Genomic DNA, 17,761 nt, shown 5'->3' with positions numbered 1-17,761 from the left:
GAGACGAACAGCAGGACCACCCTTTGTCGGCTGTTCGCAACTGCTTATTGTTCATTTGCGCCTGCGCAGGTGGGTCGTCCTGTCGTTCACGTGGTTCCTGGCCGCGGGGCTGAAGTGGGGCAATGAGGCCATTGCTGGATACTCACAGTACTTCCACCTGGCGGCGTGGCTCATCCCCACGGTGAAGTCTGTGGCCGTCCTCATCACCGCCGCGGTGGACGGTGATCCTGTGGCCGGCATCTGCTACGTCGGCAACCAGAACACCGACAACCTGAGGGGCTTCGTTCTGACACCTCTCGTCGTGTATCTTGTAGTCGGAACATCGTTTCTTCTCGGAGGATTCGTCTCCTTATTTCGCATTCGGAACGTGATAAAGCAGCAGGGAGGTATCGGGGGTCGAAGTAAGGCCGACAAGTTAGAGAAACTAATGATAAGAATTGGAATTTTCAGTGTGCTATACACAGTGCCGGCTACAGTGGTGATAGGATGTCACCTTTACGAAACTACTTTGTACGCGGAATGGATGAACCCTTTGGTGTGTCCGTGTGAAGCGATGGCGCCACGCTCGAGGTTAAGACCCCTCTACTCTATCCTCATGCTCAAATACTTTATGGCGCTAGCCGTCGGCATTACGTCAGGTGTATGGATCTGGTCAGGAAAGACATTGGATTCTTGGAGGCGACTTTCAAGAAGATTTTTCGGGGGCAGTGGCGACCCTGGCGCCGTCCTAATAAATCCGACGGCTAGTAAAGAACGTGCCGCCATTAAACAACACTACGTGACTTCTGGAGGGGCTGCGCCAAGCAGCACTCTGCTGTCAGGACCTCATATTACAGCAGCAGCTCCGGGGAGCCTTCAGTCATCGAGTCAACATCATTTCCATCATCAGCAGCAGCAGCAACAGAGTCAAACGCTGAGTCACGTATGACAGCAGCGGGCTGCCACCATGGCTACGTGCGATGCAGCGACACACATCGACTCGGACTGTGCTTTGGACGACGTGGAGCGCGGTGTGAAGGTGATAGTGGCCATACAGGGGCAGCAACTGGCAGCTTCCGAGGGGCTCAGTAATTACGGTCCGGTGTAATGTCACAGGTACAAACAGTTCTATATTCAGTTTTACATTTCGCACATTAAAATTCAGTTCAGACATTTTGTGCTGGCAAACGACTGATTGCAACCATTCTGAAGTCACAAAAAGGTTCAAAGAACGAAAAGAAGTAGGAGAGCTTTAAGGAAGGGGTGTGGAGGATTTTCGTTCAGCAGGGGACAAAGAGTTACCTCGCCTCCTCTTTTGTACAAGAAGGAAAGCTTTGGACATTATGCATTCCCTTCAATATCTGCCCAGTCATCGGTCAAATAATCTTAAGAGAGAAGACGTCAAGAATGACAAGGCAGTAAAATAAGTGGAATAAAGAACTGAATAAAAATAATGGTAAAAAGTGTGCGATATGTATAAGAAAGAAATAGCCATTTGAAATTCAAATTCAACCGTCTTCTCAATCAAATGCACAAATGAAGTGAAAAATTTGCATTCTTGTGCCGGGAGAATAATGAAAATGGAGGAATAACTAATCAAAAAACGAGGGGGTGCTTATAACGTGATTTCAATTCATCTGAAGCTGGGGAATGTTATTTAAAGGAACAATGAATGAGTTTTTATATTATGCAGATCCTTCAGTCCTCCACCTTTAGCCCGCAGTTTTATTCACGAAATCAATGAAACCTACAGAACAAGAATTTCCAACAATATTTATGGCATTATTTCCCCCCTCTTTTGAGCCTGGTGAAAATTTTAATCGTAAATTCTTGTTTATTGTTTCAACCGTTGAAGGGACAGTAGAATCAAAGATGTCAATAGAGGTCTAATGACCTACTAAATAATGTCATCCTTTACAAATGTAATAAATTGTAAAGTATTTATTTCGCGGCGTATTTGGGAATTATTGTGCTGTAAATTATTATTTAGAACTTAGCACAAGTCAAAAAATGTCACTAACGTTAGTTTAAGAACAACGTGGACAGCATTCATTTACTTCGATTCCTGCTTCAGTCATGTATAAATCTGCGATTAACATATTAAAAGATGTCTGTCATTGCTACGTCAAAAACTTTTGTGTCATGACTGAGTACAAAGGGAAAGATGTGGAGGACGGGAGGACAGGGTGATGACGGACTTACGATCAGATCGCATTTTAAGGATGAGTTCATAAAAAGTCAGCAGTTGTAGCACAAATAGCTTCTCTGTTTCTACACACAGTAGCATTGGTATTTTCCTAGAAGGAATAAAATATCAACGCGAATTTTATACGTAATAAATTGGATGCAAGTAATTTTCCAATTCTCGTTGTGTGTTTATAAATATTAATGTTGTACATTATCTATCGCTGTGTGGACATATATATATTGTGTACGTGTTCGTAGTCATGGCTGAGGTTACTTGCATTTATGCCCCATCTTCAAATGTTCTGAAGGTCTGTTTAGTTCTATTTGACACAAAAAGAATCATAGAATTATAAAGTTATTTGTATTCAGGATGCAACAGTTTGTTACACACTAGAAAATAATGCGTAATATATACTTTAAATCATACATTACTACTTGCTGTTTGTAATTAATAAGTTTACTGATGATACATTTGTTTTATTTGATATCGACTGTAATCAAATTACGACATTCAATGGTGGAGTTAACCACTTTGATCTAGACGGTCACATTAAAATAACGTTTATATTGACTTATCACCCACTGTGACAGTGATTTACAAATAAACCACCTTCGTTGTGATTACGTGGTCTGATATCAGAAAACCACGGATGTTGACGAAAATTTTGACAAATCTGTAACAGATCGCTTTACCGGGATCTCTTCAGGGTCTTCATTCCTGAAACTTCGTTTCTAGCAAGTTGGGGAGAAACGTGAATCTTTAAGACACTAGATTACTACCTCCAGTTTATATAACCTACAGAACAAGACTCAGGGGCTGAGTTAACCAGATCACATGGGGTAAATATTTTAGGGATTGAAACCGATACAGTCGTTGATTACAGTAATGTGGGACGTATAAAGATTGAAACATAACAATACCACAAGTATGTAATAAAATGTGGCCACAGCCATTTTATACGAAATACTGTTTCATATAAAATGCTCTTTAAAACAAAATACTGTTAAACTTCTTTCTTGTAATAAATACAGTCGGTATAAATTTCATTATATTTAATTTGTTTAGAATCAGCAGTTATAATAAATTAATATTTATTTAATGTTGAATAGAAGATAAGAAATGTTAAGTTGCATGTCTGTATGTTTGTCGAGTGCATCATAGTTGAAAACGACAAAGCCAATCAGACGTTTCGACGTTAGTATTCTGTTTGTTTTACAACTGCACTAAGAATGTGTTTGCTTACGCTAAGGAGAACAGTTATTAGAATTACGTAGTATTTTGTTTTGCTAAAATGTTCTGCAAACAACAAAAGTCAGTAAAAAATTACACCTCGTGACACTTCTTAGGGTCTTTGAATTTCCAAGAGTGACAGCGACTGAGTAAACTGTAATAAGAGAGAAAAATTCTGCACGTAAACAATTGGTTTCACAATACGACTGGAGCTTCCTACACATTGACCTAAAATTAATTACCAATTAATGGCAACCTACGTGTGAGGAAACTGCCAAAGCCTTATATTTACCAGTAGTTTATTTAATGACGCTTGCTTAACTACATAAGTTTATAGCATCAAATATTTGGAAGATTTTAATGATAAATTTAGAGACATTTAAATTGAAGTAGTTGTGATATTTTTTAATATATCCTGGCGTTTGCCGGGAAAGGCTGAGAAAAACCGCGAAAAACCTCAACCCAGACCGTCTGCCTCCTGTTCGAGAAACAAAACAGGGGCCTTCTGAATGCCAAGCGCTAGTCCTCTATTTTTGGTGGAGCTCTTCAGAAACTGTTGGATTAATTTTAAAACTATTCCAACAGAACTGAGTCCTATCTGAACCATATTAAGTGAAATTGTAATAGATTCAGATTAAAACACTTGCAGTGATGTGAACATTTTTAAATAGGCGTGTGTTTGGAAATTTTTTCAGAACATATTTTGCTAAGCGGTAGCTAATTTGACATATCGTATTTCGACATCAACAGCCAATTGTCATGTGTTATATTTTGCATTAGGAAAACCACTTAGAGTGGTTTCATTAGAAATTAATTATCAGAGATAAAATTTTTAACGGATTCACAAATCAGCTATTATGTTCTTTGAAACTCTTCTCAGTTTATCATCAAATATATCTCTGTCTTGAAAGAAGAAAGTATTTTAAATATAATTCGAGATATTTTAAAGACGGTTTAAGTCCTCGGAACCGCTCTACCAGACAAGTCATTTATGCAAATGGATCCAGCAACGTAATATTATTAACCGTGAATAATTTTTGCGAAATATTTTAAACAGGTTAGCGAAGCGGTATCTCTCGTGGTACCCGTTTCGATCCTCAGTCCGGTTTCCGGCTATCGCTATGAGACTTCTATAAGTCATTCCAGGTACAGAATCAAAGATTTTAGTTCACGTTCTCCTGACTAACTGTAAATGATTACAGGCATCGACTGCCTTTTTCAGAATCCCGTTTCATAATTCATAATCATCTTCCTATCGTTTTCCAATTGTTCTGCAGTTGACTTTTCTAATTTGTGTAAAGTATCTGTGGCGAATAATTAATATAAAATAAATCTATATACCGTTGGATCAGTAACTACATGAAAATTGTTGTTGTATCTAAGTTACAATCCAGAAATAATATAGCCTCATTATTACTCTTGTAGCATAGTTTGCATTTTATACGGAACAATGAAAATTAGAAAATGTATCTATCATATCGTTGCAAATATGGAAATGTATCTTTTCAAAGTCTCGTAAGTGTTGATAAACAATATGAAAGAAAACGCACATCTGAGTGTTTAAGTAGCTATTCGCTGTAGGATTTAAGGTAACTTCTACCGGACTGCACGGCGCTACAACCCAGAAGGCAGCCATCTTTGAAATATCGGTTGGTTGAAATTTAAATACTGCCATTGAAATATTAAAATTTGAGAACCATTGTTTTAATATAGGCTGTTATTATGTAAGCAAAGGTACTTTTCTTTTAAGTCGTTTCATCGTACTTAAAGTAACAGGGCTTTGATCACCGTCCGAGTAACTCCGCTGTTATTATTAAACGCATGTCTGTAGTACATTTCCCTATGAAGTAGTCCTCGGTCCCAAAGGTCGGCAACCTTTTCATTACGGTGGGTCGCATTTGCTAATAAAGTTCATAAAAAAATGACAATGTCGAGGGCAGTAAAAGAAACTGTATTTCTTTAACTCAAAAAATACTATAGCTGGTATTCACTTGGAAAAGGATAATAGCTGTTTTGTTATTCAACTGAGTTTATTGTAAAGACGCTGGTTGCTAGCTTTCAGACAGTTTTGATTTCAGGTCATCGTTAATATTTTTAAACTGTCATTGTTAATTTAAAAATATATTAATTAGACAGTAACTGTCATACTGTTTTGTTAAATTTAATGTAGTTCAAATAACGGAAAAATGCACCTTAGCGAAACAGTACGATCTTAACTTTTTCAATCTGCATCTACAAACTTCCTATTTGTTTCAATAAGTATTTTTGTGATTGTTATACATACGCTTAGATAATGTTACTATTTATATAGTTATTGTTCAGTGTCACAACATTTTTGCCCTTCTCACATTGGCTGATTCCCAAATCATATGGCGGGCCGCATAAAAAGGTTGAGATGGCCACATGCGACACGCAGGCCGCAGGTTGATGACCCCTAATCTTGCCTGTCTGGATGGATTCCACATGCCTACAGAAAAGTTAAGGTGTCCATGTGCGGAAGCATGACGTCACAATGACGTATATGGTGAAATGGATATAAAGCTCCATCTGCACATAAAAGGAATTCAGGCAAATGCTCATATAGAAAGAAATAATTACATTTTATGAACAAATTAATTTTGAGGAGGCTGAAAATCTAAAGATTCCTCTGTTCTGACAAAATCCGCCGTGGAAATTTTAATCGACACAAGCATTTGTCTTGAGTTTGAATTACCCCGATACTTAGACTCGAAACACAACAAATTATCAACATACACAACATGGTTTCTCACATGTTTGTCTGAGATAAATCTGAACTGGAAGATACGACACAAAGAGGAACTTTGGGTTCATACCGCCACAGCGTCCAGACCCGCTCTGGGGTCCACTGACACTCCCATCCAGTGGCCACCGAAGTTCGTACCCGGGGACAAAGCGGAAGGGAAGTAAAGCTGTCACTCACCTCCATCTAATGCAGAGGTTAAGAATGCGTGGAGTTAAACCTCTACTCCCCCACACATCTGTATGACGTGGTTAGTTAAGTACGATGGATAACTTGATTTATGCGCTAGAAGTGTAATTAGAATGAAGACAGCAAACAGCCTTTAGGCTACAGAACTGCTGCTAAGGCGGTTTCTTGGAAAGAGTTTATTTGATAGAAACAAAGGAGATGGACGAGGATAGAGCCAAATGCTTTAATATCAAGAATGATGAATCTTAGTTAAAGCTGGTCTTATAGCGGACAAATAATGTATCTATTATTTCTAAATAATATTCAGACAACAGGACAAGTTTTTAAGTAATTGTCACAATGACAACTATTTACGTTATACATTTATGAGATTTAATTACGGAAGATAAATGACTGGACATGCATATAGCACGCCATGTGGTTGTCCTATTATTAGGTATGACCCAATGTAATAGGCGAATTAAAAATATAAAATACAAGAGAAAATGTATATAAAATCTGGAGTGTCACTGTTGCTCGTCATTCCCATTATTGTATACGATCCTAGGTTAGTTGTGATGTAAATAGTTTTATGTGTGTACTCATTATCAATTGGAACATTTTTCTATTTATATTATGTTAAAATTATTTATATACCAAATGGTATGAAATCTGTAATTAATGACTGAAAAATTGTGAACTATATTTATAAGTACAACAATGACAGTACGTAATATATCCAAGGAAAGAATATTTCGTAGTAGTCCTCTCGGCGGTGAAGTTGTCGATTGTGGCCTACTGGGTTGTGACACTGTGTGGTCTTGTAGGCAGTTACCAACGTTCAGGAGAGACGTGTGACATTCATCTTTAGGGTGAACTTACAAAACCACACACCGTCACAACCCAGAACACCGCCAACAGATTTTAGTAACTCTGTTTTTATGTGCGAAGTTTACTACCAAATTAACTTGTCACCGATAGGTTGGTTCTGAGAGACCTGTAAATTTTCCGCTGTTTTGTAATTGCATGTTCTGTGATTAAACCATAAATTTACTGAATAACTATCGAAAATAGAATTATCATTCAGACAAACATACAGAACTTCCCTGATGTTCTTGAAAATTTAAATAGTTCTTTGTACATCGTTTGGTACGTCGCAACCAGATAATTTTTCAGTGGCAAAATTATACGGATTATAGTTATTATACGGAATATACGTATAAATTTGACACTGCAAAATACGGATCCGAGCAGACCTAACAGTGCGCAAAAACATAATATACATTTTGAAGAATACAGGGACATTTTTATGTATAAAAGGATATTTGCAATTGTAATGTCGAAGAGAATTTCATCAGTAGAGAATTCACAAGTGGGCGAGGGAGGCTTTGGCACATAAGCGACATTATGCAAATTTTAAGCATAGTTACATAGTTCAGAATCTTCGTTACGCATTGGAACGGTGTTCCAGGGTCTGGATTGTGACGTCACACCTACTGACGGTTTGATATAACGTATTTTTGTCACAAGAACACACGAAGTTGAACAAGAGATCAAGTTTTACTTAGCTGTTTCAGTAATTTTGCTTAATAATAAATATTTCAAATAACGAGGAAATGATTAGAAAGTACAGAGTACATTAATTAAGAATACGAAACACAGTATTGAATGTAGAAACAATTTTACGTCAAGAAGTATGATAATTTCGATATCGATTTGAATATCGTTTTATTACAACTTGAGTTGGATATCGATATGAAGTTGAAAGTCATTGTGATGTTTTCTTTCAGTTCTCTATGTTGTATCTACTAATTAACTATTTGGTAGTAGAATTCAAAGACTCGACATATCGCTAATGCTAAAGACCGCCATTTTAGTCGTTCGTGAGCCAGTTCCATCCACAATTAACTTCCGTAATTTCAATCTAAATACTATCCCCCAATCGTGTCGGTGCCGTTCGTTTCCTCTTAGTAATGTTAAGTCCATCGCAGCCTCTTAAATGCGATGACAGTGGAAGTACTTGGTGATCTGTGTAAATCACGATGTTCCATGTCATGGAGGCCTGTGAATCACTTCGTACCTTTCAGGCCCGAATATTTTTCTGAGCGTTTTATTTTCATAAATTTGTAATGTGTATTATTCCCTCAAAGTAAGAAATCATGTTTCACTGACATACAAATTAAAAGGAAAAGTTATGGTTTCATTACCTTCTAATCTTTAGCGCTGTAGACGATTACACTTTGGAACTGAGTAATAACAGGCACTTTTAAAAGATCTTTTCCTGAATTAACCGTATACCTAATTTATATTACTAACAGTCGTCATATTTAGTTTTAACTATATACTTTTTTAAAATTCCAGACCCCTTCATTGTAAATACATTTATGACATTTATAATAGCGTCCTTAAATAAATAGAAGCCAGATTATAATCAGTTATTATTCTGACTGAGGTTTTTCGTGGTTTTCTCAAAAACCTTTTGCCTATTACCAGCATATATCTTTAAACAGGCCACAACCACTTCCAAACAAATTATTTCCAATTCAACGTAGACCTACATGATTAGCCGTCCATTTGACACACGCGTTAAATATCTTGTGCAGTCGATATAGCGTCGTTAAATTATTTTTTCTAAATTCGGGAACGAACTGTTGAAATATATTTATTCTGCTGCGTAGGAAGAGAAGATTTATTTCATTACTTCGAGGGAACGTAGTAAAAGTCTCTTAAAATTAATTACAGGAACATGGCTTCAAGCGAGCGAGATGAAGGACCCATATTTTCTGAAGTAACAATAAAAAAAGGATAGGACAGAAGAGAAGACAAATAGGAAAATAATACCCCTCATCTGAATTCTTACTTCAACACACTTGGCGTACCAGCTCGGTTCCCACTCCCTCCCCACATCAAGACTCAACTTCACCACCCACGCCGTTCGTTCTCCACTTTGATTACGACGATCCATGCATAAGCCAAGGATTTCGAGGAAGTCGCTACCGTCCGCCCGGCTTTCAAAAGAGTAAATCCCCGTCTCGAGTTAAAAAAGGAAACAAGATCAATTACATTAAATATTCAGCCATTCAGCTTTAACTATTTTCGATTAATCCGTCGACAGAATTCTCTGCTGATTTATTTGAAAATTAACCGTTTTCATGCTGGTTTTTATTTCAAGAAACCTTCTGAAATTACTTTTCCATGGTAATGTCTAATTAAAAGAAACACAGTTTTGTCTTTAACTGTTGAGTGATGACGACGGTGTATTGCGTTTTTGGCCTTTGTCCATCGTCTGGACAAAATCCTCAAACTCTGTAATCCAGATGACGGGAAATTGTTCCACAATTAATGTAGGGCTTTATGTGTAATGTGAAGTCGATTGATTGCAGTTACGTCAGCCCCCAAGAACAACACCAGCGGAGTGTACATAATTTTTCTATTTTTATAAATCTTAATGAGATGTGCACGTGTTATGTCAAATTCCCATTTTTACTATCAGTCACACTGCAAAAATACAGATAAACTTAAACTAGAAATTCATGAGAAGTATTGCGTATTTTACCAATAAGTTCCAAATAAATTCGTACCTTAAAATTGAATGCAAAAAAATGTTTTGCATTGGATTAATCTGACTCAGAACAGAGACCGGTGGTAGATTTTTGTGATCACGGTAATAAACTTTCGGGTTACATAAAAAGTGGGGCATTTCTTGACTAGATAAGCAACTATTAGATTCTCAAGTAAGATTTTGTACCATGGAGATATGAGACGTATAAAATGCCCACTTTTGTTGGGCTTAAAAATCAAAGATGGAGTAGGATTTATTACTCTGTGTTACCAACGTTTTGCCACATTTGTCGATTGTTTTAAGGTGGCACAGCCTGCAACTACACCAACTAATTCTCTGACTGTCTGTCTTGTTTAACCTGAACACCAATAATCATATGTATTACAGAAAATGGGGTTTAAAGTATTAAGCGAAAGTCAAATGTTCTTTAACCAGTGTCTAAATGTGTTGCCATATTTTGAATTAAAATTCGTTTGTATGCACTTACCAATAGTTCCGAGAATGTGGTAGTGACGTCATCCACAATCTTGTTTTCGTCGGGCTGTGCTTATGTTTATTAGCTGCAACGTTGTTTCTTAATGTTTTACTTGTCTTACACATTTATTTGCTACAGTACGACTCGCATTGACAATTTTAATCTTAATATTTATGCTTATCTGTCACTCACGCCGTTTATTAATCGTTGTCATAATTCCGTCAGTCTGTTCCATGTTCTTGTGTCAGCTGTAACGTACTGAGGTACTGAACTAAGGTCGTTTATATTTGTTGTGTCGCCACCACGAAAATTCTGAGAATCACAGAGTCATGACCTTTCATTGTGAAAGAGACTCCATTTCCAGCGGAATAAGAAACTTCCGACAGTCCACAGTTTAATGTACCTAAATACAGTCAAAATGGACTGATTTGAACTACACGCATTTTAATAACCGTTTCCATTGCTTGCATGTTTTCCTTCATGTACTAGTCAAGTATTATTTTCGTATATGCGATTAAATGTTTGTATTATAGTAGAAATATATACATTCTTTGTATAAATAAAGGAACTTTGAAGAGATAACGTATTGTGGGTTTGTGAATTTGAACTCTTGTACAATCTTGGATATAAGATGAAATGAAAATATTATGTCGAATTTGTTTGAGATTATACTGCCATTTACATAAGACACAGCTGTTTCCTGTGAAATACTTCTTATCAAAGTTCACGTGTTTTATAGCGTATGTTAGTTGCAGCTTTTAATGCCCGTTTCCGGAAATATTTAATTTCTTCTTAAAATCTAAGTTAAACACAACAGGGTATAAGTAAACTTAATATGTAAGTACGTTTTCTTTTATTATTAACATATCAAAAATGAAAAGAAAAACAATAATGTATTGATTGGAAATAAAATACAGGGTAGTATTTAAATACGTTGTGTTTTTATACCGAATATATTATTATAGTATAACTATGTATATAAAAATGTATCCTTAGCTGTCAATACAACTCTATTTCATCTCTTAGAAAATATATAATTAATATTTGTAAACCCTTGTTACCTTATCACATTCCAACTTCACAATTACATTACACGAGCTCCTGTGCTTGTGCCTTTGTTACAGATACGTGAAAGAATAACAAAGGACTACGTTATTATCGATTCAGCGTAATTTACGTGCGTTCTGTGAAGAAGCGAATGAAATGACGGTATTATGGCAAAATCGAGTTTATCAATTTTATCAAAAGTGGCTAATCCTGGAAAATAAAATACTATACTGTAGATCTCATCACACTTCGAAACAATATATTCCATTAGCCTGTTTGACGTAACACAATGAAAAATAGTTTGTATCCATTCCACGAAACATTTTTATTATTTATTACTTTCACACAAAAAAGTAAATTTCAGGAAAAAAACAATATATGAACAATTTAATATTAAAATAAAAAAATAATGTCCTTGTGAAATATGCATTTTAATTTAATGGCAGTCCAGATTGTTTTATCAGAGCTGTAATTTTTACCATTCGACAGTAAAAATCAGGTGCTCCAAGTTATTCGCACGTGGACAGACATTCACGCCACGGACATTCCAACAGGAACGCGATGATTCTGCACGGAAATTATCCAGCGTAAATATGTAGTGGTTATCGCGCGTTCGTCTTCTGAAGATTCCTGCTTGATTCACGGCAGGTGAACGAACTATGGTGAATGTGATTTTTCGTGGAGTTCTTAAATCCAGGTGAATAATGAGATTTCATCTTCAGGTAGGTCTACTTTTTAATCCTTTCGCTTATATCTAAAGAATGATTAGTATTTTTCATTCCTATTCAGAAGTTTCCGTAATGGATTCTGAGTCCAGAGGATAGTTATTTGGGCTGATGTCTTTTATAAGGTACCTTAGACTTTCGAATCAAACGCTTGGATATAATAGCATTGCATCTCCAAACACAACACGACCGCTTCTATCCGCTCGCCATTGCAACTAACGAATCATTCGACTCTGTTTAATCTCTGGAGTTGAAACAGAGTCGTTAAAGAGCAAAGAATTAGACATTAAAATTTAGTTATCATATTTCGATTCTGGACGATAGAACAGTGGAACACATAGGCCAACTTCTTACTTAATTTCTCAAACATCTTGCACGAATAAATGAGTTACTGCTGTATAACCAGTCACATTCAGTTTTTGAAATATTCAACCAAAAGCTAAGTGCGATTAACTTATATTAAACAATGTTTGTGGAACATCAGAGTGCTCCATTATGCAGCAAGCCTACATCGTTCCTCTTCCATTCGCACAGCAATTTATCTTCGTGTCTGTAAACCCCTATTTTTCTTGTTCCTCGTTTCCATGTTGTATTTTAATCTCATAATTAACAACTTAACGGAAGTCTGACCAATCTGGAATGCACACGTGTGTAAGTTCAGTAAATTTAGAGCTCAACTTTAATTTGAACTGTTATTTTGCATAATTGTGTTGGCGTCGGTTTATGTGCTGTATATGCATGAGATACTGGACCTTGACAGGAAAGAATAATTACGAACATGAAATTACTACCCACCAGCTTCAAACTTTGGCAATAAGATTATAAAATAAATTAGCCATACGTTATTGCATTCAAGCGCATTAATATTACTGACATCTTTATTTACCTCATTCTACCATAATAATAAAAAACAAGTTGCTTACATACATATATTCTTGACAATATTATAAATATGAATGTTTTCGTTATCATACTGACGTCATGAAACAGAATCCTTCTTGAAAAGAAAGTTAAGAATTTCCTCGTTTTGTAATAACAGAAGGATTCATTATGGTATCCACAAGAACCCGCCACTGGTTTATATCCTTAACTAGTCTACATCCGCACACTAATTTTCTAAAAGGTATATTTTATTATTATTATCTATTTTACCCCCATATCTTCCAAATTATCTTTTCCTTTCAGGTTTTACGACCAACATTTTGCGGCCTACGTATTTCTCGTAACTGTCATGCATGCTCATTTGATTTGACCATCCTGAGAATTTTTGGTGAAAATGCAACGTATGAAGCCCCTCATCATGTAAATTTTTCCAGTCTCCTTATATTTCCATCCTACCAGCTCCAAATATTCTCCTCAACACCCTCAACATGCGTTCTTCCCTTAATGCTATATACCAAGTCTCACATCCAACATCAGGGCGACGACTCCTACCAGACTACACGGCGCAACAACCCAGAATACATCCATCTTCGGACTCACAGTCGTGAAAACCTCAAAACACAACACGCAGTAAGAAATGTTACTAGCTGAATGCAAACAGGTTTTCCCAATGAGGCATCGGTAAGTCTAGTTTAGAGGTTATTGTTACTATGGGGTGAGAGTAGAAATTGAGCCCAAACTGGCCCTTTGTCCAACCCCCACTATTAAATGTATGTGAATACGGTGCAGTAATGATATTAACAGGGGAGACTCGAAGAACTCGAAAAAGAGCCCGCTCCAGTGCCACCTTGTCCATCACAAAACCCACACAAGATTGATCTGGGCGAAAACCCGGGCCTCCGCTGTTAAATGCCGACGACTAACTGCTTGAGCGATGGCACAACCTCCGTCTAGAGGTCAGCTGAACCCCAGGATTCTTTCTTGCAAAATATTGCACAGTATTAGTGATATAAACAAATGCGTAAAATTAAGAATCACTTGGGAGACCTAAGTGTGGATAGAAGGATAATACTAAATTGAATCTTAAAGAAGTGGAAGGACCACGGGAAATCTCAGCCAGAAGACGCTGTGCTGAGGTTAAGATCCAAACCGCGGAATTTCCTGGTTACAAGTGAGGAGGTGTCTGAAATGAAAGCGGAAAGCCATAGGAGGACGAAATGTTAAATCAGCCGCTGCCTAGAGGAGAGAGGAGGCCCTAATGTACAAGAAGACATCTGCCTGTCTAGGCAAGGTAGGGGGTTGATAATGTCGCACTGAAGGGTAGATGTTTGTTTTAAAGAAGCTGCTGCTGTGAAAATGTTTTCGTTATGGTGGAAAGAACGGAAGTCTTGTCTGTTTTAATCCTGAGGCCATCATCGCGTGCTGCGGGCAACACGTCAACAAACAGAAGGTCCCGGTACGACCCCCCCCCCCCCCAACTCTCACCCGCACACATGCAGGAGTTCTGATACATTCACTGAAATGCTCGCAGTGCAAAGATAGTAACAATAACAATACTAAAACGGCAGTAACTACAATACTATTAACTAAAATAATAACAATAATAGTCGTAAAATCAGTGCGTTCGGTTTGTTTACGGTTGACGACAGCAGAAAAGACAATTTTAGGCAAGCGATGAAAAGAAGCCAATACGCGTTTGTTTCAGCTTGTAGCCGATAGGTTGGACAGAATGATTAGTGAATAATGAATTCGAAAGGAAGCAATCGTGGCTTAATTTTTCATGCATTTTTCTGAGAAGTTTGAGGAAAATCACGAAACGCCTCGGTCAGGAGAGTGGGTCTGCGGGTTGAGATTTGAAACAGGACAGATATTTGTCCCTGCTATGCGACCATAACCGGCTTTAAAGCGCAAAAGCGGTAATGCTAACCGCTACGTTGTCGCTTCGTAACCGCTGAGTAGGCCTGCATAAAGCGATCACTAACATTGGCCAATGACAATAAATGTAATTATTTCGGGGCAGTTTATTCTTTAAAATACAAGGCGGAGAATGGGGGCTTTCACCCTTAGAATATACTTTGTGTCTCTCAGTAAATCAGCACGTTCAATTTCAACTTTATATGATGTAGAGTTTTTACTGGATCGATACGAATCTAAATTAAATTTGTAACGTAACTTTAAATGTAAACTCCTAAAACCAAATTTAATTTAAATTCGTGCATTAGTGTGCTAGGTGAAATATGTTTAGACACGCCACCCCCATTTTTGCGTTCATGTCAAGCACTTAATATAAGGAAGAATTACTTAAACACAGCACATTACTGGATCAAACTCGTGTGAGATACGTCAACATCTCACCCACAGAATAACCCTACGAGATACAGTATTTAAGAAACATTTTAACTCCACGTAAAGTTTTAAAACCGCAGCAATGTGTAACACATTATGTTTTACTGCTCCACATGGGTTTGGAAGATTTTCCTTTCGCTTTGTAAACAATGAGATTGTGGTTCCTGAGGAATAAATAAATCACACCCAACTTGTTTATTTTTTCCGTCGGACATGAAACGATTATATACTAACAATATAAACCCTAAATAACTGGTAGTTGTAGAACACACTCACTCGTACGCGAGTTGATTATGCAAACTGGATAGCAATAGAACTTTATTGTAATTTAAATTAACGGACTTCAACATTTTCTAAATTCTTAAAATTTTCTCCTGTGCAGTTCCTTTTTACTCATTTGTACAGGTAAATGAGAATACGAGAACTTTAATATATCGATACTGGTAATGTTCTGACATTATATTGTTATTGATTTATGTGAAGAGCCAACTTCAGATAACTCAACGGCAATGTATAAAATATCTTTACTTTCCTCACAGTTGAAAGACTAAATAAAAAAATGTCTTAACGTAAGACTTGATTAACTTTAAATGTGTTTTTTCCAGAAGCTACTATGCAGCCAGCAGGACAATTTCGGAGATTTCAGGTTGTCATTGCGCCGAGTATGTAGACTGCTGTCTTCCTCGCTCTGATGAAGAAGCCAGTAAGTACCACTGAAGAGACGGAAACTTCTACCAGATTACACGAAGCAACATTCTTGAAGTCTCTTCATATTCATCGCCGCGAGAACTTGAAATCTCATCTCCTTCCCAATAACACATCCAAATATCTAACAACACTGCAGTAACCGAGTAATTGTGTCGAAGGTACATTGGGAAGGAGTGAGTATGAAACCAGCGGGGCATTCCTCTGAGAGAAGCCCCAGCTTGGTGAAACTCATACCAGGGACTTTTGAGCAGAAGTCACACGAGTTTACCATCCGAAGACGAAGGTGTCATAAAGATACGTTAAGCTAAATCGTACTTGTGCGTAATCACTACTCCACGGATATGTGTCGGGAAATGCAGGTACTACTACGTAAATGGAAGTGTGTGGTCAGGTTGAAGCTCCGTCTATCATTCATACCCACTACAAAGGAGGCTTGGACGAAGTGGACAATTCCTGCGTCTACCGAGAACTGAACCCTGATCTAACCTTCAGCCAGTCATTTACTGATTGAGCTATCATGACTCTCACATTTAGATAGAAAAGTCTATATAATTCGCACTGATAGAGAGCCCTTATAATGCCAAAAGGCTTTTTTTTGGCTGGGGATGAGATACACTGCAGCACAATCTGAACATGTTGGGGTAGAGAGCGGTGATTTACGACAGACACCCTCACTCACGTACTAACCCTCAAAGGACAATCCCACCTGCTCTCTCTGGAGGCGATATATTGCTAGAACGAGCTTAGTCAGGTTTAACTCCACACCTTATAAGATCACAGCAAATTATACGAATCCAAATGAACCAAACGGCTCTGGCCATGTTCAAGTCCCTAATCCAACTGTTGTAGAAATATTCGTCATGAGTTCGCAGGTGGTGGAAAGGCGGATGTGGGGTTCTAAATATCGAGATATCGGTAAGTTTTCCGTCACATCAGGGTTTTCTGATTAATGTATTTTAAAGTCGGGTCCACCTGGTGCAGAGGTTAAATATGCGTAGAGCTTAGTAAAGCACCAGGAACCAATCTCAGGTCCAGTCAGATTCACTGATTATTCGAGGTACTACACACATAAAACTACAATCCAGTTGCACTCGATCAATACTTCTACATACTGTATCAAGGTCAATTTTAATATTATTTTCCCACTTACACGTAGAACTTACAAGGGGTCTCTTCCCATTAAAATTATTACACAATTAAGTATGCATTTCTCCTGTTTGTTTTAAAATATACTGGCCATCTCATGTTAAGCAAATCATCCTAACACTATTTGGGTGAAGAGTATAATTACGACGGTAAAAAATTGTAATGTTCATTTCTTAATTAACTCCAGTCATTTATTATTTGATTTATCCCAGTCTAAATATTTTCCTGTGCACACATGCAGTCTTGTTATCTCTCAGGTCAAGTTAGTTTGGGAATGCTCGTTACCATTCGGTTTGCAATCCTTTGTCTTCTGGTTTAGTATCTAAAAAGCTACGATTTAAATATACAAAATTATGTTACCTGTTATTTTGTATGGGAACAAAACACTCACCCTGAGGTAAAAACAGAGGCCAAGGGCACCTCAAAACAAGGTGCTGAAAAGAACATTTTGATACAGGAAGAGACAGGAGGCCGGTGAAAACTCCATAATTTGCAGTCTTCATTAAACATTATTAGTGTGACCAAATCAAGTAGGATGAGATGG

General features: G+C 37.4%; 2 protein-coding genes across 5 annotated transcripts in view; one reads left to right on the top strand and one right to left on the bottom strand.

Annotated features, from left to right (window-relative positions):
- LOC110836395 (serine-enriched protein) overlaps window positions 1–10,434 on the bottom strand; it is a 201,857-nt gene extending 191,423 nt beyond the window's left edge. The window contains exon 1 of the mRNA XM_087357065.1: window positions 10,376–10,434. The gene's annotated coding sequence lies outside the window, so the exon portion shown is untranslated. The remainder of the gene's footprint in view (window positions 1–10,375) is intronic.
- fz2 (frizzled 2) overlaps window positions 1–11,293 on the top strand; it is a 98,233-nt gene extending 86,940 nt beyond the window's left edge. For all 4 annotated transcript variants that reach the window (XM_087357049.1, XM_087357051.1, XM_087357048.1 and 1 more), the window contains one exon: window positions 70–11,293. In XM_087357049.1, the coding sequence (XP_087213175.1) occupies window positions 70–928 (859 nt within the window). In that variant the 3' untranslated portion in view covers window positions 929–11,293. The remainder of the gene's footprint in view (window positions 1–69) is intronic.
- The last annotated feature ends 6,468 nt before the right edge of the window (window positions 11,294–17,761 follow it).

This window comes from Zootermopsis nevadensis, unplaced genomic scaffold, assembly GCF_977971745.1.
Source record: "Zootermopsis nevadensis isolate Lab colony 2312 unplaced genomic scaffold, Znev_1.0 Znev_ptg000028l, whole genome shotgun sequence".
Lineage (NCBI taxonomy): Eukaryota > Metazoa > Arthropoda > Insecta > Blattodea > Termopsidae > Zootermopsis > Zootermopsis nevadensis.
This window is presented reverse-complemented; position numbering and strand designations above follow the sequence as displayed.